Source organism: Amphibalanus amphitrite, unplaced genomic scaffold (assembly GCF_019059575.1).
Source record: "Amphibalanus amphitrite isolate SeventyFive unplaced genomic scaffold, NRLGWU_Aamphi_draft 000283F_arrow, whole genome shotgun sequence".
In the NCBI taxonomy this organism is placed as follows: domain Eukaryota; kingdom Metazoa; phylum Arthropoda; class Thecostraca; order Balanomorpha; family Balanidae; genus Amphibalanus; species Amphibalanus amphitrite.
Genome location: NW_024881778.1, coordinates 694,232 through 720,144, shown reverse-complemented (window position 1 = coordinate 720,144; position 25,913 = coordinate 694,232). Strand labels below are relative to the sequence as shown.

At 51.5% G+C, this 25,913-nt stretch overlaps 1 protein-coding gene across 1 annotated transcript in view; it reads right to left on the bottom strand.

The window, feature by feature from the left end:
• Positions 1–372: 372 nt before the first annotated feature.
• The window catches only part of LOC122387345 (ankyrin-2-like), a 337,978-nt gene continuing 312,437 nt past the window's right edge, over positions 373–25,913 (bottom strand). Inside the window, exon 44 of the mRNA XM_043377461.1 lies at positions 373–4,523. Within this exon, the coding sequence (XP_043233396.1) occupies positions 373–4,523 (4,151 nt within the window). The remainder of the gene's footprint in view (positions 4,524–25,913) is intronic.

The following is a 25,913-nucleotide window of genomic DNA, read 5'->3' as shown; positions in this document are numbered from 1 at the left end:
GATGTCTCTTGCTGTGATTTCGCAAACGCTTCAGATACATCAGCTGATGTTCGATGGATTCTCTCAGATTTTTCATCTGTAGATCTGGCCGACGTTTCCTCGGTTGAGCGACTAATCTCTTCGGAAACTTCCTCTAGAGAGCGCCCAAACGTTTCAGAAACATCAGCAGAGGTTTTGAGATGCTTTTCCGACTTCCCATCTGACATCTTCAGTGACATGTCAAACAGTTCAGTAGATCGTGACACAGCCTCGAGGTTTCGCTGAAGACCTTGTGGTAGTTTCGGATTGTTCGTCTACAAGACGCGTTTCAGCCGAGCGAGAGAGAAGTCCTGCTGTTCTGATGAGTTTTTCAGGTGGCTTCGTCGGTGGCCTTCACAGCTGCTTCAAACGTCTCCTCTGTTGAACGAGTAATCGCCTCAGATGCTTCCCCGAGGAACGAGTCAGATTCTCAGATCGTTCTTCCGTCGACTTACTAAAACTCTCTTCCGAAGAGCGAGTGATTGAAGTGCGCAGCTTTTCGGCGGTCTCTGCTGTTCCCTTCTCGAAGGTGTCATCCGCCGACTTGCTGATCAATTCAGATGCTTCTTCGGAGGAACGGGACAACAGCTCTTGTTGTTCGTCAAATGACTTGGTAAAAGTTGATTCAGATTCTCTGGACGTTGACGTGGTTCGGTAAAACTCGGTGGCCAATTTCGATGATTGCTCATCAGCAAAAGAAACTGAACCAGCACCCTTTTCCGAAGCCTCAAAGACATCTGGCTCAAGCGATTCTTGTCTACTTTGTCTTTGCGTCTGAGTCTCCACCTCTGCTTGATGAGCCGCCTCCCCTGTGACACTCCCGTGTATGTCGTCGTCCTCCTCTGACCGAACTACTGTGGTGGTAAAAATAGTCCTTTCACCGGATACCCCTTCTTCGAAATCCCCACTGCTGATGACTCTCTGCCTCCGTTCGGTGGTGGAGCCATCCGCCGACGTCTTCTCAGTGAGCTCGGTGACTTCGTGCCCGGATGACGGGAGGTCACTTTCACCACGCAGCTCTTCCAATTCAGTCTGGTCTAGGGCGACCACCGACATTTGACGTAGCCTCTCCATGTGACTTTCCAACGGCGAGAGGTCATTACCACTCTCGCGAAGGTCCTCATCGGTGATCTCGAGGCTTTCTAGGTTGACATGGCGTCGCCGAGATAGATCTGCTGCCTTACGTTCTACCACTTGCTGCACCATGGTACAGTGTTCGTCATCATGACTGCCCTCCTCAGTCAGCTGACGTAGGTATTCGTCCACTTTGGAGTGTGTCTCTGATGTGAACACGGAATCTGGGGCCGGTCGGGGAAGACTTTCTAGATCATCAGTGCCCTCAACGTTGTCGTCGGGCTGCTTACATTCTGCGGCAGCCTCCGACTCCAGCTGGCTTCGTTCATCGCCCAGCAACACAGGCGGCTGCTCGTCGGAGAGCCGAGACAGCTCCGACGAGTCTGTGGTCACCTTATCGGACGACATGGAGTCTTGCAGGCGTGCGTCGGAGTCCTGGCGCGCCGGCTCGACAGCGGTCATGGTGCCCGTCACCGACTCCTCGCCAGTCACCAGCTCAGGGTGCTCCGACAGCCGGCTCTTGATGTCGGACACGATTTCCACCGCCAGTCGCTGGGCATCCTCAAATGACATTGACTGAGGCACGCCAGCAGCTCCACCATTCGCCTGTGTTCTTGTCTGTTCCTCAAAGCCCTCCGTTTCATCCGTGTGCTCTCGCACGCTCGAGTCCCCAACGCTGCTGGAAGACACCTCTTCCTCTCGCTCCAAAACAGTTTGCCGTTCAATGGGAATGTCGTGAACCATCTCAGTGTCCTCCTGCTCGGCGTGATCCAGCGCCGCCTCCCAAACAGGCTGGGCGAACGTCTCTGTCGATACGTGGATGGGCGAGGGCAGAGTGGCAGCTGCCGCCGGTGTTTCGGGTGACAGCGCATCTAACGGCCTAACCCGCACCGTCATATCCAACGACTTTCGAGCCGCAGCCGCATCTACTTCGACACTGCCACGATGCGGGTCACGTTCTTCAAGCTCATGCATCAAATGACTCCTTTCTTCTTCCAGATGCTCTTTCACTTCTCTGAGATGTTCCTTTTCTTCTTCAATGTGCATCTTTTCCTCCTCAATGTGCAGTTTCTCGTGTTCTATTTCATCCTTCATATGAGTCAGTGTTTCTCTCTGTCTTTCTATGCGCTCCTTTTCTTCATGAACGTGCTCCTCTTCGTGAAACAAGTATTCGCGCTCTTTTTGAAGCAATTCTTTCTGCTCCTCCATATATCCAATTTCTTCTTCCATCATTTCCATTCCCTCTTTGATCAGTTCTTTCTGTTCAGTCATCAACAGTTTTTCCTGGTCGACGTGCTGTTTATCCTCGTCCATTTGTTCTTTCACTTCTTTGAGATGTCTTTTCTCCTCTTCGACATGTCTCCTTTCTTCATAGATGTGTTCCATTTCCTCTTCAATATGTTCCTTCTCTTCTTCCAACCGTTTCTCAGTTTCTTCCAAAAGATCAATTTCCTCACCAATTAGCTCCATTCCCTCTTTAAGCAGTTTCTTTTCCTCCTCAACCAGGATCCTTTGAGAGTTTGACTCATCATCGTCCTTCAAGTGTGTCACCTCTTGAGTCATAGGCCCTGGTTCATAATGCTCTTCTTCATGCTCGAGATGTTCTGGTTCAGTCGATGGCTTATAAGCATATGACTCAAATGTTCCGGAGGAGGGTGCCGCCTCATTATCTTCCGCAGCTTCTCGGCACTCAGGAGACAGCATCACGGCATGATCGTCACTTGCAGCTTCCGTGGCACCCTGCTCATCGCCATGGAAGCCTGAATCAGGCTGGAATCTGGAGTCAGACGCTTCACTCTGCAGTCGGTAGGACTGCGGTAGCGAGTGCGTTGGCTCAGACGGCGAGACGTACTCTAAGTCAGGAGCAGACGGAGCCAGAAGCTCCAGGTCCATCCGCTGTCCCGACTGTGTGACGTCCGGAACGTCGACATCCCGAGACTTGGGCGATTCGTCAGCGCTAGACGATGGCTCGTCAGCGTAATGCTCCTGTTGGGGACTTCTAAGAACTTGCTGATGAACTCCTCTCAGTTCATCATCATCCATCGGACTTGCGGCTGCCTCAGCTTCCAAAACATCATCCACGTCATCGATACGATCCAGATGTTCAGAGATGTACTTGTGTTCGGTTTCGGAAACACGGTGTTCACGATGCCCCTGCTCTTCGTCTGGCTCGCGTATGGACGGTTCTTGATAGTCCAGCACTTCCGACTCCGGGGCATGCTCCTCAGTAACATCAAGAATGTCATTCTGAGTATCTGAAACGAACGATTTGGTTTCGATCTCATCCAGAATATTCGGCTGCGTTTCCGACCGCACCTCATCCTCCTGTATTTTCTGTCGCTCTTCGTCATCCTCAGCCAGCATCTTGCGTTCGGCCTCCTCCTCCTCAGCACACTCCGCTTCAGAGTATTCTTCCGTGCAAAACTCTTTAGCTTCATATGCCTCAGGGTCTTCTTCGTCAGCAGCTTGTGACTCAGACACTACGACGGCGGACGCGGCAAGTTCCTGCTGTCGAGCTAATTCCTCCTCTGGGGTAAGAAGCCGCTTTCTCTCCGGGCTCTGACTTTCCAGACTTTGACCCATCTCCTCCATCACAATGTCAGTGCGCATTCGCTTTTCAACGATAGCATGGGTAGCTTCTTCAACCTCCCTTGAGGAGCCCTTTTCTGTTTCTGCTGCCTCATATTTGGAAGATGTTCCCAGAGACTCGATGACATCACTCGTCGTCGTCACCGCATCAGCTTCATGCTGGTATTTCTCGGCAATAGGTGGGACGGCCTCATCCATGCTAAGCGTCTGCTGGTCGTCATCTGTAGCCTGACTCGAGTCATCCCGACTTCTACGGGCGATGAACGGCCTTCGCGCTGCCTGCGTCTCACGCTGAATCTCCTGTTCGAACAGATGGCGCTTAGTGGCGACATCAGCGGCAGAGACGTCTTCAGCCTCATCTTCTCGCGGCACCTCATACGGACTGGGCGCCCGCGGCAGACTGCTGTCGATCCGGTCCACTTCCTGTTCTCCCAGAAATGCCACGTTGACGAGTCCCCGGCCGCCGCCGCCGTCAGCTCCGTCATCGCCGCCAGATGACGGCGGGTCCGATCGAGGCTCGGTGTCATCCTCGTCCTTGCTGTCCTGGCTGTCGCGTCGTCGTGGTTTTTGTTCTTTGGAGCGAGGGGATGCCCCCTCTTGCGAATCTGTGTCCTGCGAACGACGGCTGACGTCCTCCCAGAAACTGCGGCGATCTGAGTAACTCTCAAGAGTCTCTTGGATGCCACTGCTCTCAATCACCCGCTCTGCAACTCGCGTTGTCACAGTGGTGGTGGCTGTCGTGCGTTCGTCATAAGTCGATCGTATGTTTCGTATGGACGTGGATTCAGGAAAAGGTGTTTGTAGTGAAGGATCGAGAGGTTCCGCTCTCGGACTTGCATAATCTATAAAGTTAGTAGACAAATACGAGTTAGATACTGCTTACGGAAGCAACCTTCTCACTTCCTACATACTTTGCGCTAACTGTATTGCTACTGTTTCCACAAAGTAAATCACATACTCATATGAACGAGCTGAAAATGTCGTTAATACACCATCAAGAAGGACAAATGTGAAGGAAGAAGGACAAAGGACCCACTCATTCAAACGTTTACTCAATCACACAGACGATCACACAGTTGCTGCCAAAGACAGCATTACATAAATCCTGGAACAAGGCGGCGTTAGCGCGGAGGAAGAAGCACCCAGTCACCTGAAAAAAATGCGGAGCGACCTCAAAGGTCAAGTGTCATGATTGAGCATGCAATTGGTGGGTGCTTCACCGATGGAGCTTCATCGCCGAAGCAATGAAACTCCATCGTACGACTGAGCCGACAGACGAGACTGCCAAGTCATTCCGGTGACCGTCCAGATTGCCGGCTCTGCATGAGCAGGCCATCGTCTAGGCAGGCACGACAGTTAGTAGGAAGGCGCCGCGCCCCAGCCGCCTACACCAGGTGCGAGTGGGCGTGCCATAACGGAGAGAGCACACCAAGCCAATTCATAGCGCTGTCGCTGCATGAGCCAGCCCTCTAACGGGTTAGTGCCAGTCGGCGCGGACCATCGACACGGCCGCTGCGGCCGCCGAATAGAATTCCGCTACAAGGAGTCGCCAAGTACCTTCGGCTCGGGCCGCGCCTGTCCGCGTGATTCTTCTCCCTTCTGGAAGCGGCTCGTGTGTCGCCACCTGGCGGACCACGGTGCGGCGCACCACACGACGAACACTGCCGTCCGGCAGCGTCTCCTCCTCGATTTGAGGCTCGGCTGCCGCCAGCTGGTCGATCTCCGGAGTGAGGAACTGGGTAGTAAGGACAGTGGAGCGTCGGACTACCCTTCGGACAGTGCCGTCGGGAAACACCTCCGTCTCCACCTGCTCAGGGGTGTCGGATGAGGATAGCAGCTCTCCGCCCGACTCAAGACGCCAGGCGTCGCCGCCAACGGCGGGCAAGTCCAGCAGTCCGCGCAGTGATTCCGGCACATCATCGCCGTACACCTCCCACACCAGGAATTGTCTAGCGTGACCTCCCGCGTCCGGCTCTTCGACCACTCGAGCACCAGTTGGCACCGGAGTCGTACCATCGTACGGCTGACGGATGGTGCGCTTCAGACGGCCGTCGGGAAGAGTCTGTTCCTCCACCTCGAGACCCTGTGGCACACTGGTGACATCGGAAGTCATGACCGTCCTCACCGTTCGACGTCGCACAACCTTCATGATCGAACCATCTGGCATCGTTTGCTCCTCTACGGTGCAGCCGTCCGGAAGGTTGTCGAGGTCGATGTCTGTCACGTTTCTGATAATTCGTCTTCGGATGATCCGCCGAATAGTTCCGTCAGGCAGGGTCTCCTCGTGCACCTCAGCATCGTCAGGCAATTCAGGGACCTCAGGTAGTCCAGCCTGCACTGGATGCGTGGGCTCACCCCGCACTACCTGGGTTCCAAGATCAATGGTTGGCATCTTCACGACGCGGTGCTTAACAAAGCGTCGAGTACCTCCCGGTGACGTTTGTTCAGCCTGCTCGGCCTGTTGGTCTCCCACCGCCCCCGTTGTTATCTGCTCGATGACCTCCGGTGACATTTCCATGGTTCGAACAATGCGGCGTCGAATGGTTTTTCTGACGGTGCCGTCCGGCAGGGTTTCCGTCACCACCTCGCCCTCATCCGGAGCAGCGCTGTCACTGGGAACTGTCTCCGTGGTAACAATGCGCCGGCGGATAATGCGGCGCACGGATCCGTCGGGCAGCGTCTCTTCTGTCACCTCTGCTCCTTCCGGCACCGCCATTTCTGGGGCCTCAGATGTTGTTACGATGCGCCGATGGATAACTCGCCGCACTCTGCCCTCAGGCGTCTCCTCTTCCTCCACTTCAGCGTCCTCCGGCAATGGCGCGCCTTCGGGCAGTTCGATCAGTCGACGCGTAATGCGGCGTACAGTCCCGTCAGGAAGAGTCTCCTCAGAGAACTCTGCACCCTCCGGTACATTGGCCTCTGGAATGGTAGATGTGACCACCGTCCGCCGGATGATGCGGCGAACAGAGCCATCAGGAAGAGTCTCTTCCGTGACCTCGGCGTCTTCTGGTATCTCTTGGTCAAGGCTAGTCGTCACTACGCGTCGGATAATTCGCCGAATGACCGATCCGTCTGGCTGGACTTCCTCCCGAACTTCGGCACCCTCCGGCACGTCAAACTCGGGTTCCTCTGTGCTTGTGATAATTCGTCTCTTAACGATGCGGCGCAGCACCGACCCATCAGGCTGGACCTCTTCCGTTACTTCAGCGCCCTCAGGCACATCGAACTCGGGCTCCTCAGATGTTTCCACTACTCGTCGCCTGATGATGCGCCGGATGATGGAACCGTTGGGCTGCACTTCCTCAGAAACTTCTGCTCCCTCAGGAACTTCAAAATCGGGCTCTTCGGCCGTCGTTGTAACGATTCGTCTTCTGATAATGCGACGAATGATGGAACCATCGGGCTGCACTTCCTCAGAAACTTCTGCTCCCTCAGGAACTTCAAAACCGGGCTCTTCAGCAGTTGTAGTCACTACCCGTCTCCTGATAATGTGACGAATAATTGAACCGTCCGGCTGAACTTCCTCGGAAACCTCAGCCCCTTCCGGCACCTCAAATTCTGGTTCCTCGGTCGTAACTACTCGTCTCCGTATGATGCGGCGAACTATTGAACCATCTGGCTGCACTTCCTCTGACACTTCAGCTCCTTCTGGAACTTCAAAATCTGGCTCTTCAGAAGTCATGAACGTTCGGCGAATTGTTCTTCGAATGACTGATCCATCTGGCAATGTCTCCTCGCTAACTTCGTCTGGCGCTGGGACTGCAGCACTTTGTGCGGGCCGAACAATTCTCCTTCGGCTCACTCTGCGAACCAGGCTTCCATCTGGAAGGGTCTGCTCTTGGATTTCTGTGCCAGCATCCTCCGGGATGTCAAAATCAGGATCACCAGGCTTCAAAACTTGTTTCCACACCTTTTGGAGAGTCCCGTCAGGCTGCCTTTCCTCCTCGACCTGTCCCTCTTCAGGCAGGAAGCCCCAATCTTCGGTGGTGATAATTCTTCTAATGGTGCGTTGTACGGAACCGTCCGGAAGGGTTTCTTCATACACGGTATAATCGGGGAAACGCAGATGCATAGAAGGCATGTCTGCGGCTGAAGAAACAATAGTGCGTTTGTAGATGCGCAGAATGCTGCCATCCGGCTGTTCTTGGATTTCAACATCAGCACCCAACGGCACCGAATCCGGATCAGGGGCATCAAGCTCGTCATCTGATTCGCAGACAGTTCGTTCAACAACCTGGTGGAGGTGAATGTCACCAGCTAGAGGAATGTCACACTCCTCCTTGGGTGTTGAAGGTGGGGTACGAGGGTCAGTTTTCGCTGCACCTCGAGCTGGAACCGATGGCATCTTTTTAGGAATCTTGGACTTCTTCGAAGCCTCCTTCTCCGCTTCAGTTGGTGTGACTGATTCGGGGACATCGTCAAGCGGAGCCAGCATTTTCTCGATTTGTGAGTCAGATATTACCTTCGAAAGATCTACATCCGGATCGGGAGGAGGAGAACCCTTCTTGGTGGAGCCTGGTCGGACCTTGATGGGCGGTTCCGCAGAGGGCGCGCCTGGAACTTTCTTCGGAATCTTGCTAGGCGATTCTTTCTCGCGAGTTTTTCTGTCAGCTGGCGCGGACGTCATTTCAGCCGGGAAGTCCGGCCGTGGTTTCTTTGATGGCAAATCCGGACCTCGATCGGCTGCCGGATGCTTACCAGCGTGAATCTCTAGAGACACGTCTGGCTTTTCTGTGCTAACCATGGAATCACGAACCATTTCCAATCCATCAGGATGGACCATAGACAACATGAAGCTGGTCATAGCAGCGCCGGGCTTTACAGTCGGCTCGTCGTCCTTTGACTTGCTTGATTTTCGCTTGGTCGATTCCGGCTTGGGTGATTTTCCTTCTCGTACAGGGATCTTGGATATCTTTGGAACCTTTTCTACGGAGACCTTCCGCTCACTAGATTTGCGTTTGATCAATTTTGGAATTCCAGACCATTTTACGCCTGGTTTCGGCTTCAGTACTTTCTTCTTTCTGCCGTCATGCAAGACGATTTCCGTAATCTCTATTGTTTCGAATCGAGGGATGACATAGGTTTCTTCGACATCAAAGTATTGAATCCAGACCTTTCTTTTGCGACCGTCGGGTGTGGTGTCATCCTCAATTTTCGCGCCAGCTGGCAGCTCTCCAAGGTTCGAGTCAGTTACCTCAGTTGTGATGACAGCTTGTCGCTGGCCGCTAGGCATTTCGAGGATCTCGATCTCAGAGGTGTCTAGGAACTTTACTTTAGGGAGTTGGTCCTCGGGGATCATCTCAGCAAGGAGCCTGCCCGGTGCCTCAGGCTCCTCTTGTTTCTTGCTACTGAACCCAAACGAAAACGATGGCCATTCGAAACCAGCTTTTGGTTTCACAGTTTTGCGCACACGACCGTCAGGAAGTACCTCTTCTTTCAGTTCGATTTCTGGGGAATCCAGACTTATCTCCGTGTTCACTGGCTGACGCCAAACACGACGTTGACGACCATCAGGTAAAGACTCAACTTCGATCTGCGCGTCCACTGGAATGTTTTTCAACTCCTCATCAGGCACCTCAGTCTTTACGACAAACTGATGCCCATGAACTGGGTGCTCCTCTACTTCTATTTCTGCCTTCTCCTTGCTGAATGATGGTAAGAAGCGAGAAAACAGCCCAGAAAATGAAAAGCGTGCCTCATCATCACTGGCTGGACTAGGCGATCGTGAGCGCACCTTGAACGATCGGAATTCCCAGTCGGGCACCTGTAACATAGGAAGTTTTATCTTCGGCCATTTGGTTCCTTTCCGTGGACGGTAAGTGGTCTTGTGTGACCCATCGGCCTCGTCAGCCTCAGCAACGTCGGCGCTTGAACAGGTTGGTAGGGCCAGGTCTGAATCAGCCTTGAAATGCTGCTCGATGGTCTGCGCCACACGGCCCGATGGACGGGTGACTTCAGTTGGCGTGAGACCCGCTGGTAGCTTAGGCACGTCAGACTTTTGGATTTCTGTCCTCACGATGACATCACGAACCTTCATTCGTGGAAGATCCACGACGTCAACCTCTGTGGTGTCCCGTATGCGAAGCTTTCCTAATTTGTCTTCTGGAATCAAATATTCGAGGACTCCATCGATTCCGAGGAAGTTTGGTGGTCGTTTCATCGCTTTCTTTGGTGGTGCCGGTTGAGGTTTTGACTTCTTCTTGTCCGGAGCCTCTGTGAATTCTGGAGCCTTCTTTTTGAATTCCCAACCGGGAATATGGAATTTCGGCATATCAAGCTCTGGCCATTTGAAGCCGCCTTTAGGCTTGTAAGATGTTTTTATCCTGCCATCTGGCATCGTAACCTCCTCGACCTCAGCCCCTTCTATCTCCGGTAGTTGGAATTCCGGATCGACGTCAAAGTATTGACGCCAGACTTTGCGAGTCTTACCAGATGGAAGAGACTCGACTTCAATCTTGGCATCCTTTGGTAGTTTTGACAGTTCAGGCTCGGTTACTTCGGTAGTGATGACAAGGTGACGTTTTCCAGATGGAAGATCCTCCACATCGATTGTGGAATTGTCTCTGAACTCGATGGACGGAAGTTTGGCCTTTGGAATGAAGCTCGCTAGAAGCTCAGAAATTCCGTTAAACCTCGGCTTCTTTACCGACTTTGACACTTTGCGCTCTGGACTGGGAGAGCGATCACTTGAACGGAATTCCCAATCTGGCATCTGAAGGCTGGGCATAGATAACTTTGGCCATTTGAAGCCCGGCTTTGGCTTATAAGTAGCCTTGACGTTTCCATTCGGCAGAGTGACTTCGGAAATGTCAGCTCCGCTCACCCTTGGCAGCGGAAGGTCCGGACTGCTGCGGAAGTTTTGGCAGAGTGTATGCTTTAGTGCACCATTGGGCTGACTGATCTTGATAATGTCGCTATCAGGCGGCAGCAGCTGAATATCTGCTTCGGAAATTTCAGTCCGGACCTCGACATCGCGAGCGTCCCCTCCAGGAATGTCGATAACATCAACTTCCGTATTGTCCCTGATGCGCAGTTTGGGAAGGTCATCTTTGGGCAACAGATACTCAAGAAGCCCGTCTACACCAGACACTTTTGGCGGTTTCACTCCTTTCTTGAAACTGAACGACGGCAGCTTGAAGCTGAACGCCGAGTCTTTCTCGTCCCGCACAGGCGAAAGTGAACGTTCCCTGACAGAACGAACTTCCCTCTCTGGTATGCTTGTTAACGGCATGTGAATTTCAGGCCACTTCAGACCACGACAAGGCTTGTAGGTGAAGCGAACAGTACCATCAGGAAGCTTTGTCTCTACAACACTCGCCCCAAAGACATCCGGAATCTCTTTTCTTGGATCAATTTTGAATTTCTGGGTGAGGATCTGCTCTTCACCACCTGGGACGTTCACTGTGTCTATTTTAGCGTTGGGTGTTAGCTCCGGAACAGTAACGTCTGTCACATTCGTAACGATGAAAAGTTCACTTTTCTTTGGACCAGTGACCTCCACACGAACTTCCGATGTTTCCGTAAACACCAATGATGGGAGCTCGTTAGGAGGAATCAACTGCATCACTAGGTCCCCGATGCCATCAATACCGGTATCACTTGGTCTGCTGGAGCGCACTGATGATGCATCTGTACTTTCTTCCTTTCTCACAGACGGTGGACTGTACGAGCCACTGCTTCCTCCGAAGTGCCAGTCAGGCAAGTGGAGGGACGGGAGGGTGATCTTAGGCCACTTGAACCCAGCCTTTGGCTTGAAAGATGTTTTGATTGAGCCGTCAGGAAGCTTGATTTCACTGATATCCGCACCAGAAACCTTAGGAAGCGGCAGTTCAGCATTGGCTTTGAACTTCTGGGTCAACAAATTTTTGGTTTTGCCGTCAGGTAACTTGATTTTCTCAGTTTTCAGATCCGTCGAAAGTTTTGGAAGATTCGCGTCAGGAATGTCCGTCATAACAATCACCTCTCTGCCCATCGTACTTGGGAGATCAACAACGTCCACTTCGGATGTATCACGAATTCGTAGTTTCGAAAGGTCGCTCTCGGGAAGAAGATATCCCAGAAGATGGTCCAAACCGTCGACCTTTGGCGTTTTCACTCCTTTCCCAAAACCAAATGAAGGCATCTTTACACCGAAGTGGAAATCACTGTCGCTTTTCTTCCTCTCAGGGCTTGGGGAACGGCTTTTTGAACTAAACTCCCACTCAGGCATTTCAAGCATGGGGAGTGTGACAGTTGGCCACTTAAAGCCAGGCTTCGGTTTGAATGTGGTTTTAACCGTTCCGTCGGAAAGATTCTTTGAGTGTACTTCAGCTCCAGAAACCTTTGGCAGTGGCAGTGATGCATCTCCTTTGAATTCCTGAACCATGATACCGGCAAGACCTCCATGATGAGTCACTTTGTCTACCTTTGCACCAGTTGGTACCTTTGGAAGATCAACTTCCTGGATTTCCGTTCTAACAACAACTTTTCTGCTCTTCGTATTCATCTCGTCAAGGACATCGACTTCGGTATTATCTCGGAGCCGCAGCTTTGAGATATCTGACTCTTGTATGAAGTAGGCTAGAAGAGCATCAATTCCTTTCAGCTCTGGGATTTCGGTTCTCTTTTCGAAACCAAGTGATGGCAATTTCATTCCAGCACTGACGTCACTCTTCTCCTTCCTTTCTACAACTGGTGACGTATCACCGGAACCGAAGTCCCAGTCCGGAAGTTGGAGAGATGGCAGCGAGATTTTTGGCCACTTGAAGCCAGCCTTGGGCTTGAACGATGTCTTTATCGAGCCATCGGGAAGCTTGATGTCGTCAATGTCTGCGCCAGACACCTTAGGTAGAGGTAGCTCGGCGTTGCCCTTGAATTTCTGCGTTAACACATTCTTGATCTTTCCGTCAGGCAGTGTGATCTTCTCAGTCTTCAGATCGGCAGACAGCTTCGGAATGTCAACATCAGGGATCTCGGTACTGACGACAACCTCCCTGCCCTTCATATCGGGTAAGTCGATGACATTCACCTCTGTGTTGTCGCGGATACGAAGATTTGGCAGCTCAGACTCTGGCAGAAGGTAGCCAAGAAGACCGTCAACGCCATCCAGCTTGGGAACCTTGGTACCTTTGCCGAATCCGAACGAAGGCATCTTGATCCCAAAGCTGAAGTCACTATCTTCCTTGTCTTTCTCCTTTCTCTCCGGGCTTGGCGCCCTGTCACCAGAACCAAAGTCCCAGTCGGGAAGTTGTAGAGATGGCAGTGAGATTTTGGGCCACTTGAAGCCAGCCTTGGGCTTGAACGATGTCTTTATCGAGCCATCGGGAAGCTTGATGTCGTCAATGTCTGCGCCAGACACCTTAGGTAGGGGTAGCTCGGCGTTGCCCTTGAACTTCTGCGTCAACACATTCTTGATCTTTCCGTCAGGCAGTGTGATCTTCTCAGTCTTCAGATCGGCAGACAGCTTCGGAAGGTCCACGTCAGGGATCTCGGTACTGACGACAACCTCCCTGCCCTTCATATCGGGTAAGTCAATGACATCAACCTCTGTGTTGTCGCGGATACGAAGCTTGGGCAGCTCAGATTCTGGCAGAAGGTAGCCAAGAAGACCGTCAACGCCATCCAGCTTGGGAACCTGGGCACCTTTGCCGAATCCGAACGAAGGCATCTTGATTCCAAAACTGAAGTCGCTATCTTCCTTGTCTTTCTCCTTTCTCTCCGGGCTTGGCGACCTATCACCAGAACCAAAGTCCCAGTCAGGAAGTTGTAGAGATGGCAGTGAGATCTTGGGCCACTTGAAGCCAGCCTTGGGCTTGAACGATGTCTTCATCGAGCCATCGGGAAGCTTGAGGTCGTCAATGTCTGCGCCCGACACCTTAGGTAGGGGTAGCTCGGCGTTGCCCTTGAATTTCTGCGTCAACACATTCTTGATCTCTCCGTCAGGCAGGGTGATCTTCTCAGTCTTCAGATCGGCAGACAGCTTCGGAAGGTCAACATCAGGGATCTCGGTACTGACGACAACCTCCCTGCCCTTCATATCGGGTAAGTCAATGACATCAACCTCTGTGTTGTCGCGGATACGAAGCTTGGGCAGCTCAGATTCTGGCAGAAGGTAGCCAAGAAGACCGTCAACGCCATCCAGCTTGGGAACCTTGGCACCTTTGCCGAATCCGAACGAAGGCATCTTGATTCCAAAGCTGAAGTCGCTATCTTCCTTGTCTTTCTCCTTTCTCTCCGGGCTTGGCGCCCTATCACCAGAACCAAACTCCCAGTCGGGAAGTTGTAGAGATGGCAGTGAGATTTGGGGCCACTTGAAGCCAGCCTTGGGCTTGAACGATGTCTTTATCGAGCCATCGGGAAGTGTGAGGTCATCAATGTCTGCGCCAGACACCTTAGGTAGGGGTAGCTCGGCGTTGCCCTTGAACTTCTGCGTTAACACATTCTTGATCTTTCCGTCAGGCAGTGTGATCTTCTCAGTCTTCAGATCGGCAGACAGCTTCGGAAGGTCCACGTCAGGGATCTCGGTACTGACGACAACCTCCCTGCCCTTCATATCGGGTAAGTCAATGACATCAACTTCTGTGCTGTCGCGGATGCGAAGCTTGGGCAGCTCAGACTCTGGCAGAAGGTAGCCAAGAAGACCGTCAACGCCATCCAGCTTGGGAACCTTGGCACCTTTGCCGAATCCGAACGAAGGCATCTTGATCCCAAAGCTGAAGTCACCATCTTCCTTGTCTTTCTCCTTTCTCTCCGGGCTTGGCGACCTATCACCAGAACCAAACTCCCAGTCAGGAAGTTGTAGAGATGGCAATGCGATCTTGGGCCACTTGAAGCCAGCCTTGGGCTTGAACGATGTCTTTATCGAGCCATCGGGAAGCTTGAGGTCGTCAATGTCTGCGCCCGACACCTTAGGTAGGGGTAGGTCGGCGTTGCCTTTGAATTTCTGCGTCAACACATTCTTGATCTCTCCGTCAGGCAGGGTGATCTTCTCAGTCTTCAGATCGGCAGACAGCTTCGGAAGGTCAACATCAGGGATCTCGGTACTGACGACAACCTCCCTGCCCTTCATATCGGGTAAGTCAATGACATCAACCTCTGTGTTGTCGCGGATACGAAGCTTGGGCAGCTCAGATTCTGGCAGAAGGTAGCCAAGAAGACCGTCAACGCCATCCAGCTTGGGGACCTTGGCACCTTTGCCGAATCCGAACGAAGGCATCTTGATTCCAAAGCTGAAGTCGCTATCTTCCTTGTCTTTCTCCTTTCTCTCCGGGCTTGGCGACCTATCACCAGAACCAAACTCCCAGTCAGGAAGTTGTAGAGATGGCAATGAGATCTTGGGCCACTTGAAGCCAGCCTTGGGCTTGAACGATGTCTTTATCGAGCCATCGGGAAGCTTGAGGTCGTCAATGTCTGCGCCAGACACCTTAGGTAGGGGTAGGTCGGCGTTGCCTTTGAATTTCTGCGTCAACACATTCTTGATCTCTCCGTCAGGCAGGGTGATCTTCTCAGTCTTCAGATCGGCAGACAGCTTCGGAAGGTCAACACCAGGGATCTCGGTACTGACGACAACCTCCCTGCCCTTCATATCGGGTAAGTCGATGACATTCACCTCTGTGTTGTCGCGGATACGAAGCTTTGGCAGCTCAGACTCTGGCAGAAGGTAGCCAAGAAGACCGTCAACGCCATCCAGCTTGGGAGCCTTGGCACCTTTGCCTAATCCGAACGAAGGCATCTTGATCCCAAAGCTGAAGTCGCTATCTTCCCTGTCTTTCTCCTTTCTCTCCGGGCTTGGCGCCCTGTCACCAGAACCAAACTCCCAGTCGGGAAGTTGAAGAGATGGCAGTGAGATTTGGGGCCACTTGAAGCCAGCCTTGGGCTTGAACGATGTCTTTATCGAGCCATCGGGAAGCTTGATGTCGTCAATGTCTGCGCCAGACACCTTAGGTAGAGGTAGCTCGGCGTGGCCCTTGAATTTCTGCGTCAACACATTCTTGATCTTTTCGTCAGGCAGGGCGATCTTCTCAGTCTTCAGATCGGCAGACAGCTTCGGAAGGTCAACGTCAGGGATCTCGGTACTGACGACAACCTCCCTGCCCTTCATATCGGGTAAGTCAATGACATTCACTTCTGTGTTGTCGCGGATACGAAGCTTTGGCAGCTCAGACTCGGGAAGAAGGTAGCCAAGAAGACCGTCAACGCCATCCAGCTTGGGAACCTTGGCACCTTTGCCGAATCCGAACGAAGGCATCTTGATCCCAAAGCTGAAGTCGCCATCTTCCTTGTCTTTCTCCTTTCTCTCCGGGCTTGGCGACCTATCACCAGAACCAAACTCCCAGTCGGGAAGTTGTAGAGATGGCAGTGAGATTTTGGGCCACTTGAAGCCAGCCTTGGGCTTGAACGATGTCTTCATCGAGCCATCGGGAAGCTTGAAGTCGTCAATGTCTGCGCCAGACACCTTAGGTAGGGGTAGCTCGGCGTTGCCCTTGAATTTCTGCGTCAACACATTCTTGATCTCTCCGTCAGGCAGGGTGATCTTCTCAGTCTTCAGCTCGGCAGACAGTTTCGGAAGGTCAACATCAGGGATCTCGGTACTGACGACAACCTCCCTGCCCTTCATATCGGGTAAGTCGATGACATTCACCTCTGTGTTGTCGCGGATACGAAGCTTTGGCAGCTCAGACTCTGGCAAAAGGTAGCCAAGTAGACCGTCTACGCCATCCAGCTTGGGAACCTTGGCACCTTTGCCGAATCCGAACGAAGGCATCTTGATTCCAAAGCTGAATTCGCTATCTTCCTTGGCCGTCTCATTTGTTCGGAACTCCCAATCCGGCATCTGGATTCCCGGAAGAGAAATTTTCGGCCACTTGGATCCGGGCTTCGGCTTGTATGTTGTTTTCATAGATCCGTCTGGTAATTTCACATCATCTGTTGAAGCTCCGGAAACTTTTGGAAGAGACAGACCCGCATTTCCTGTGTACTTCTGGATCAGTTCAGTTTTTACTTCGTTGTTCGGAAGCGTAATTTGATTGATCTCAAAATCTCCGGACATCTTCGGCAAGTCGGCATCAAACAGAGGAGTGCGAACAATAACCTCACGTCCTTTCCCATTCGGAAGATCGATGACGTCAACCTCAGTGAGGTCACGGATGCGTAGCGTGTCAATGTCTTCTTGAGGCAAAATGTATCCGAGAAGCCCGTCAATACCGTCAAATTTGGGCGCCTTGGGTGTCTTCTTAAAACCAAACGATGGCATTTTCATGCCCAGGTGGAATTCGTGATCACCCTTACGCTCAGTGCCAGCTTGAGGGACGTTCGCTTCTGTGCTGAACTCCCAGTTCGGAATGTCAAATTGCGGTAATGTAAACTTCGGCCACTTGAAGCCAGGCTTGGGGCGGTAAGTAGTTTTGATTGAACCTGGTTGTAGTTTCGTTTCACTGATATCAGCTCCTGATACCTTGGGCAAATGAAGCTCAGCATTGCCTGAAAAAGCTTGTTCGAGTACGTTCTTGGCATTGCCATCAGGGAAAGTAAGTTTCTTAGTTTTAAGGCCGGATGGAAGGCTTGATAGGTCAGCTTCTGGTATGATGGTGCGGACAATGATACTTCGTGTCTTTGGCTCAGCGTCGTCTATGATATCAACCTCAGTGTCGTCCTTGATGCGCAGCTTCGGCAAGTCAGATTCAGGGAGAAGGTATCCGAGCAGACCATCAATGCCATCGAATTTTGGGGTTTTGACTCCCTTTTTGAATCCAAATGATGGCATTCGGATGCCAAAGTGATGCTCACTCTCCTTGCCCGCCTTGCGCTCTGGACTCGGTGATCGATCAGTTGCTCGGAACTTCCAGCCAGGCATCTCCAGGGTTGGGAGATGGATCTCTGGCCATTTCATGCCAACCTTTGGTTTGAATGTTGTCTTTCTGGCTCCGTTAGGGAGGGTGGAGTCTTCTACGTCGGCGCCTGCAAGTTTCGGAAGAAGAAGATCAAAGTTGCCTTTGTACTTCTGCGTCAATGTGTTATTTTCCACTTTGAGATTTGATGGCAGTCTCGGTAGGTCGATTTCAGGAATAGCAGTGCGAACGTAGACGTCTCGAACTTGGGTATCCTCGTGATCAATCACATCGACCTCCGTGTCTTCTCGTATTCTAAGACTTGGGATGTCTTTCTCATGAATGAGGTATGCCAAAAGAGCGTCCACACCGTGCAGATTTGGAGGCTTCGCGTCCTTGCCTACCCCAAGTGAAGGTAAGGTTATCTCAAGGGAATCATCTTCGTAATCTGACTCCACTCTCGGCTTTTCAGTGTCAGAACTGAAGTTCCAATCTGGGAAACTCAGAGTTGGAAGGTTGATCTTTGGCCACACAAAACCGGCTTTTGGTTTGTACGTTACTTTCAGTGTTCCATCTGGCAGCGTAGTTCGATCGCTCTCCGCGCCTCCAACTTTGGGAAGAGGAATGTTTAGTTTGCCAACGAGTTTCTGGATGAGAACATGCTTCACTTGCCCATCTGGTGTCGACTCTTTTTGAATGTCAAACATCCCACTCAGTTTTGGAATGTCCGCTTCGGCAATTTCTGTTCGGACGACAACCGTTCTCATGGTGTGATCTGGAGTATCAGTAACTTCAACCTCTGAGTTATCTCGAATTCGAAGCTTTGGTACCTCTGTTTCAGGCAAAACGAATGTCAAAAGACCGTCAATTCCTCGCACTTTCGGCACTTTCATTCCTTTCCCAAATCCGAAAGACGGCATCTTGAGACCAGCATTGAAGTCAGTATCTGCCTTCCGTTCAGGACTAGGTGATCTCTTTCCAGAGCTGAACTCCCAATCAGGAATCTGCAGGCTTGGCAGCTTGATTTTTGGCCACCTGAGACCGGCTTTAGGCTTGAATGTAGTTTTTGTGGCACCGTCAGGCAGCTGGACATCCTCGATATCGGCACCTGACACCTTCGGAAGGGACAGCTGGGCATTGCCGCTAAACGTCTGTGCAAGAATGTTTTTCACGCGGCCGTCTGGAAGAGTGAGCTTCTGCACTTCCAAATCTGATGAAAGTTTCCCAAGATCTGCTTCCGGGATTTCTGTCTTAACCAAAACGTTCCTCTGCATGCCATCTGGTAGGTCAGTAACTTCGACCTCTGTGTTGTCTCGTATCCTCAGTTTCGGGAGATCTCCATCTGGCAACAAGTACTCAAGGAGCTCATCAATACCATCACACTTCGGAGCCTTCAGGCTCTTCTTCATCCCGAAGGAAGGCATTTTCACACCGAAGCTGAAATCCCCATCCCCATCTTTCTCTTTTCTTTGACGTGTGGGCGAGCTTTCACCGGACCGGAACTCCCAGTCGGGCATTTGGAGGGATGGAAGGGTGATGGTTGGCCACTTGAAACCAGATTTCGGCAAGAAAGTTGTTTTCAATCCGCCATCGGGAAGTTTGAACTCTTTGATGTCCGCTCCTGTGACCTTTGGAAGGGCGAGGTCAAAGTTTCCCTTATATTTCTGAGTCAGTTCGTTTCTGACGCCACCATCAGGTAATGGTATTTTCTCGACCTTCAGGTCAGAAGCCAGTTTGGGGAGATCAGCGTCGGGGATCTCAGTACGAACCACAACACTGCGCTCCTTTTCGGATGGTATGTCGACGATGTCAACCTCGGTGCTGTCCCGAATCCTCAATGTTGGCAAATCAGATTCTGGTAGTAGATAACCCAACAGACCGTCAATACCATCAAACTTCGGTGTTTTCACTCCTTTCTTGAGCCCAAATGATGGCATTTTCAGACCCATGTGAAAGTCATGCTCACCTTTGGGTTCCTTTCTCTCCAGGCTCGCAGATTTTTTGCCCGAGCTGAGCTCCCAGTCAGGTAACTCGAGACCAGGAAGACTGAATTTGGGCCACTTGAACCCCGGTTTGGGCTTGAACGTTGTCTTAAGACTTCCATCGGCAAGCTTGACTTCATCGACATCAGCCCCGTGAAGCTTTGGTAATGGTAGCTCGCCGTTGCCCGGGAATGTTTGGTTGAGAATATTCTTCACGCTTCCATCGGGAAGAGTAATCTTTTCGATCGCATATACTTCCGAAAGTTTAGGAAGATCTGCATCGGGAATAGTGGTCCTTACGAGAATTGAGCGCTTTCCGTTGGGGAGGTCGATGACGTCAACTTCGGAATCGTCACGAATTCGCAGCTTTGGATGTTCGCATTCAGGTAGCAAATAGCCCAGCATGCCATCCAGGCCATCAAACTTTGGTGTCTTCACACCTTTCTTGAATCCAAACGACGGAAGTTTCATTCCTCGCTCTAGGCTGGTTCTTTTGCTTTTGTCGCCCGAATCGAACTCCCAGTCAGGCATCTGAAGTGTTGGCAAAGAAATTTTTGGCCACTTGAATCCAGCCTTGGGCTTGTATGACGTTTTGATGGAGCCATCAGGTAGTTTGATTTCACCTATATCTGCTCCCTGTAGCTTAGGCAGAGGAAGCTCAGCATTTCCCGTGAACCTTTGGCTCAGAACGTTTTTGATACTTCCATCAGGCATAGTCAGCTTGTCTACCGTTTGGTCACCAGATAGCTTCGGCAGGTCCACGTCAGGAATCTCAGTGTTGACGATGACCTGACGTCCCTTCATGTCTGGTAGGTCAACTACGTCAACTTCGCTGTTATCTCGAATGCGAAGCGAAGGAAGATCGGTCTCAGGAAGAAGATAGCCGAGTAAGCCATCGATGCCGTCGAACTTGGGGATCTTTGCACCCTTCTTGAACCCAAACGAAGGCATCTTCAGACCGATGTTTAGGTCTCGATCTCCCTTGCTCTCAGGCCTCTCAAGCGAAGTAGATTTTGCTTTGTCGGAGGACTTGAAATCCCAATCAGGCAGGTCCAGCGACGGGAGTGTGAACTGAGGCCATTTGAGCCCGGATTTTGGACGGAATGTCGTTCGCACAGAACCATCAGGCAGCTGGATGTCACTGACGTCAGCACCAGAGACTTTGGGAAGATGAAGTTCGAAGTTCCCAGTAAATTTTTGTGTCAACTCGTTTCGAACAGTGCCATCAGGAAGGGTCATTTTTTCCACTTTTAGGTCCGTCGGTAGCTTTGGAAGGTCCACCTCGGGGATTTCAGTTCGCACGACAACTTGTCTTTCTTTCATCTCCGGCGCGTCAACAACGTCAACTTCACTGTTGTTTCTCAATTTCACTTTGGGAATATCAGCTGCGGGAAGCAGATAGCCTAACAGGCCGTCAATGCTTTCGAACTTTGGCGTCTTAACTCCCTTTTTCATTCCAAACGATGGCATCTTGAGACCGACATGGAACTCATGATCGTCCTTGTCTTTCCTTTGAATAATAGGCGAATCGTGGGTTGAGCCGAACTCCCAGTCAGGTAGTTTCAGGGTAGGTAGCTTGATCTTGGGCCACTTGAAACCTGTCTTGGGCTTGTACGTCGTCTTTCGAGACCCATCCGGCTGCTTGACTTCGTCCACCTCAGCACCCGACATCCTTGGTAAGGGAAGTTCGAAATTGCCATCAAACCGCTGGTTTAGTACGTGTTTTACTCCACCATCGGGAAGGGTAACCACATCACACTTCTGGTCCCCAGGAAGTTTCGGAAGGTAAGCTTCAGGAACTTCGGTGCGAACGGTCACTTCGCGCTTTTGCAATTTCGTGAAATCGATCACATCAACTTCTGTGTCATCACGAAGTCGCAGCGCGGGTATGTCTTTCTCAGGGAGGAGATAACCCAGCAGCTCATCAACACCATCAAACTTGGGCGCCTTGGCACCTTTCTTAAATCCAAATGACGGCATGCGGAAGCCAAAACCAGAGTCATGTTCGTTCTTACTTCCCTTCCGCTCTACCGGTGCCGACTTGGGCTTGTCTCCAGAATTGAACTTCCAGTCCGGTAGCTGAAGGGATGGTAATTTGATCTCGGGCCACGCAAAGCCTGCTTTTGGTTTGAAAGTTGTTTTGAGAGACCCATCTGGCAGCTTGATGTCGCTGATGTCAGCTCCAGACACCTTCGGCAGCGGGAGCTTTGCGTCAGCAGAGAACTTCTGGCTGACAGTGTTGAGAACGGTACCATCTGGCATGGTGACTTTTTGCACATCCACGTCTCCTGAGAGCTTAGGCAGGTCGACGTCCGGAATATCGGTTCTGACCACCACATCTCGACCTCTCGCCTCTGGTAGGTCAATGATATCGAGCTCTGTGGTGTCTCTGATACGCAATTTTGGTAGGTCAGACTCATCTAGAAAATAGGCTAACAGGCCATCAATGCCATCTAGTTTGGGAACTTTAGTCCCTTTTCCGAAGCCGAATGAGGGCATTTTCATGTGGAACGAGACATCTTTTTTCCCTGCGGGGGGAGACATGGATCTTCCTGATGCGGAACGTAGCTGCCATTCAGGCACCTCTACTCTTGGCATGTGAATTTCTGGCCATTTGAAACCGCCCTTCGGTTTATAAGACCACTTTGTGCCACCATCTGACAGCCTCGTCTCAATCTTTACTGCTCCATCGATGTCGGGAAGATCTAGGTCGGCACTGACGTCGAAGCAATGTCGCCATACCCGTCGTTTGTCGCCATTAGGCAGCTCTATCACCTCGATGCTGGCACCAGTGGGTAAGTCTGGCATCTCACCCTCTGGTATTTCATTCTCGATGATGAGCTGCCGTTTCCCAGATGAGAGGTCAATGAAGTCAACCGAAGAGTTTTCTCGGAAAGATAACGACGGCATTTCGGTCTTCGGAATAAACAATTCCAGTAGATCACCAATACCATCGATGTCAGGCAGCTTGCTACCCATTGACACCGACGATATGTCTGTTCCTCTTAGTTCCTTCTCAGGGCTCGGGGACCGCGATCGTCCCGCCCCAAACTCCCAGTCAGGCATATGTAGCTGGGGAAGCTTGATTTTCGGCCACTTGAAACCTACCTTTGGTCGATAGCTGGTTTTCAAGGCACCGTCAGGAAGCTTGACGTGGCCAACATCAGCTCCAGAAACCTTTGGAAGCGGAAGATCGGCACCACTCTGGAACACCTGTGTCAGTAGTTGCTTGGTTGTTCCATCCGGGAGTGAAATCTTCTTCACTTGCAGATCATCGGAAAGCTTGGGCAGTTCTGATTCCGGTATATTGGTGGTAACCACTACCTCTCTTCCCTTACCGTGTGGCAATTCGATGACATCGACCTCCGTGTCATCGCGAACGCGAAGCTTCGGCAGGTCTTCTTTGGGAAGGAGGTAGTGCAGAAGTCCATCCAGGCCATCGACCTTTGGCGTCTTGATTCCTTTGCCGAATCCGAATGAAGGCATTCTCATACCAAAGTGAACACCACTGTCTTCCTCTTTGACATCTGTAGATTTGGGTGCTGTGTTGAACTCCCAGTCTGGCATTTCAAGTGTTGGGATGGAAATGTCGGGCCATCTGAACCCAGCTTTGGGCTTAAACGTGGTTTTCACACTTCCGTCTGGTAGCTTAACATCGTCGATGACAGCTCCAGCTAATTTGGGCAACGGTAGGGTGGCATCGGCCTGGAATTTCTGATTCAGCACTTTCTGCACTTTGCCGTCAGGTGTCGAAAAAGATTCCACCGTCAGTCCGGCTGGAACAGCGGCAGCACAGCCATCTGGTACTTCAGTTTTGACGACCACATTCCGACCTTGGATTTCTGGCAGGTCAATCACGTCGACCTCAGTTCTGTCTGTGAGTCGCAGCTTAGGTATGTCCTTTTCGGGGAGAAGGTAGGCAAGTAGGGCGTCGATGCCATCCAACTTGGGAGGCTTGGATCCTTTTCCAAAGCCAAGAGTTGGCATTTTCATGCTGAAGTGATGTTCGTCATGCTTCTTTTCAGGGCTTGGCGACTGACGTCCCGATCCGAACTCCCAGTCCGGCATTTGCAGCGTTGGCAAGCTGATCTTCGGCCATCTAAGGCCAGCCTTTGGTTTGAACGATGTTTTAATAGAGCCGTCTGGAAGTGTCAGGTCATCTACATCCGCTCCCGAAAGTTTAGGTAACAGTAGTTTTGGGTCACACTGGAACTTCTGGTTCAAGGTATGCTTGCAACTTCCGTCGGGTAGAGCAACTTTTTCCACGCCAAGATCTGCAGGCAGCTTGGACAAATCAGCGTCCGGAATATCGGTTCTGACCAAGACTTCTCTTCCGTTCAAATTCGGTAAATCTATTACGTCTACTATCGTATCATCGCGGATCCTCAGCTTGGGAAGCTCAGACTCAGGAAGCAGGTAACACAGAAGACCATCGATGCCGTCAACTTTTGGTGCCTTTGGGCCTTTTCCAAAACCAAATGATGGCATTTTCAGTCCGAAAGATGTGTCATGATCTCCCCGGTCAGGAGAATCTTTAGACCTGAATTCCCATTCAGGGAGATGGAATTTCGGAAGATGTATTTCCGGCCACTTTAAACCACCCTTTGGTTTGTAGGTCTTCTGAATGCTTCCATCTGGCAAAGTTACCTCCTCTTCATCTGCACCCTCCACAGAGGGCAGCTGAAAGTCCGCATCGACGTCAAAAGATTGGCGCCAAACCCTGCGCTTAGAGCCATCAGGAAGCGTATTCACTTGTACATCAGCGCCACTGGGAAGGTCGGGAAGATCCGCCTCGGGCACATCCGTACTGATCAGTAAACGACGACGACCATCGGGCAGGTCAAGAACATGAACTTCAGAATTCTCCCGAAATTGGATATGAGGAAGTTGAGCTTTTGGCACCAGGTTGCACAAAAGACCTCCGATTCCACCAGCCTTTGTCTCCTTACCCTTCAAAGACCACGAAGGCATCTTCAAACCAAAGGAATGGCCCTTGCGCTCCGTGCTCGGTGAATGATCGCTGGAACTAAACTCCCAGTCAGGCAATTGAAGGGACGGCAGAGTTACTGTTGGCCATTTGAAACCTGCCTTCGGCTTGAATGACGTTTTGATAGAACCATCGGGCAGCTTGATGTCATCGATGTCTGCACCAGACAGCTTCGGCAGGGGAAGTTCTGCATTGGCCTGAAACTTCTGGTTCAGCATGTTCTTGATCTTCCCGTCGGGTAGACTGATCTTATCCACCTTCAGGTCACCAGACAACTTCGGAAGGTCCACGTCAGGAATCTCAGTTTTCACAATGACGTCACGACCCTTCATGTCCGGAAGATCGATGACGTCAACTTCACTGTTGTCACGAATTCGCAGCTTTGGTAGATCGGACTTCGGTAAAAGGTACTCGAGCATGCCGTCAAGACCGTCAAATTTAGGAATCTTCGGACCCTTCCCACCAAAGCCAAATGACGGCATTTTCATTCCGAAGTGGAGGTCGTGGTCACCCTTGGACTCCTTCCGCTCGGGACTCGGTGATCTGTCACCTGATCCGAACTGCCAGTCGGGAAGCTCGAACTCTGGTAGGGTGATCTTGGGCCATTTGAAGCCCGCCTTCGGTTTGAATGACGTCTTGATAGAGCCATCGGGCAGCTTGACGTCATCAATGTCTGCACCAGACAGTTTCGGCAGGGGCAGTTCTGCATTGGCCTGGAACTTCTGGTTCAGCATGTTCTTGATCTTCCCGTCAGGCAGAGTAATCTTATCCACTTTTAGGTCAGCAGACAGCTTCGGGAGGTCAACGTCGGGAATCTCAGTTTTCACAATGACGTCACGACCCTTCATCTCGGGAAGGTCGATGACGTCAATTTCAGTGTTGTCACGAATTCGCAACTTTGGCAGCTCTGCTTTCGGAAGTAGGTATCCGAGCATACCGTCTAGGCCGTCAAATTTGGGAACCTTCGGACCCTTCCCACCAAAGCCAAATGACGGCATTTTCATTCCGAAGTGGAAGTCGTGGTCACCCTTGGACTCCTTCCGCTCGGGACTCGGTGACCTGTCACCTGATCCGAACTGCCAGTCGGGTAGCTCGAACTCTGGTAGGGTGATCTTCGGCCATTTGAAGCCCGCCTTCGGCTTGAATGACGTTTTGATAGAGCCATCGGGCAGCTTGATGTCATCGATGTCTGCACCCGAGAGTTTCGGCAGGGGAAGTTCTGCATTGGCCTGGAATTTCTGGTTCAGCATGTTCTTGATCTTCCCGTCAGGCAGAGTGATCTTATCCACCTTCAGGTCACCAGACAGCTTCGGGAGGTCAACGTCGGGAATCTCAGTTTTCACAATGACGTCACGACCCTTCATGTCGGGAAGGTCGATGACGTCAACTTGAGTGTTGTCACGAATTCGCAACTTTGGCAGCTCGGCTTTCGGAAGTAGGTATCCGAGCATACCGTCT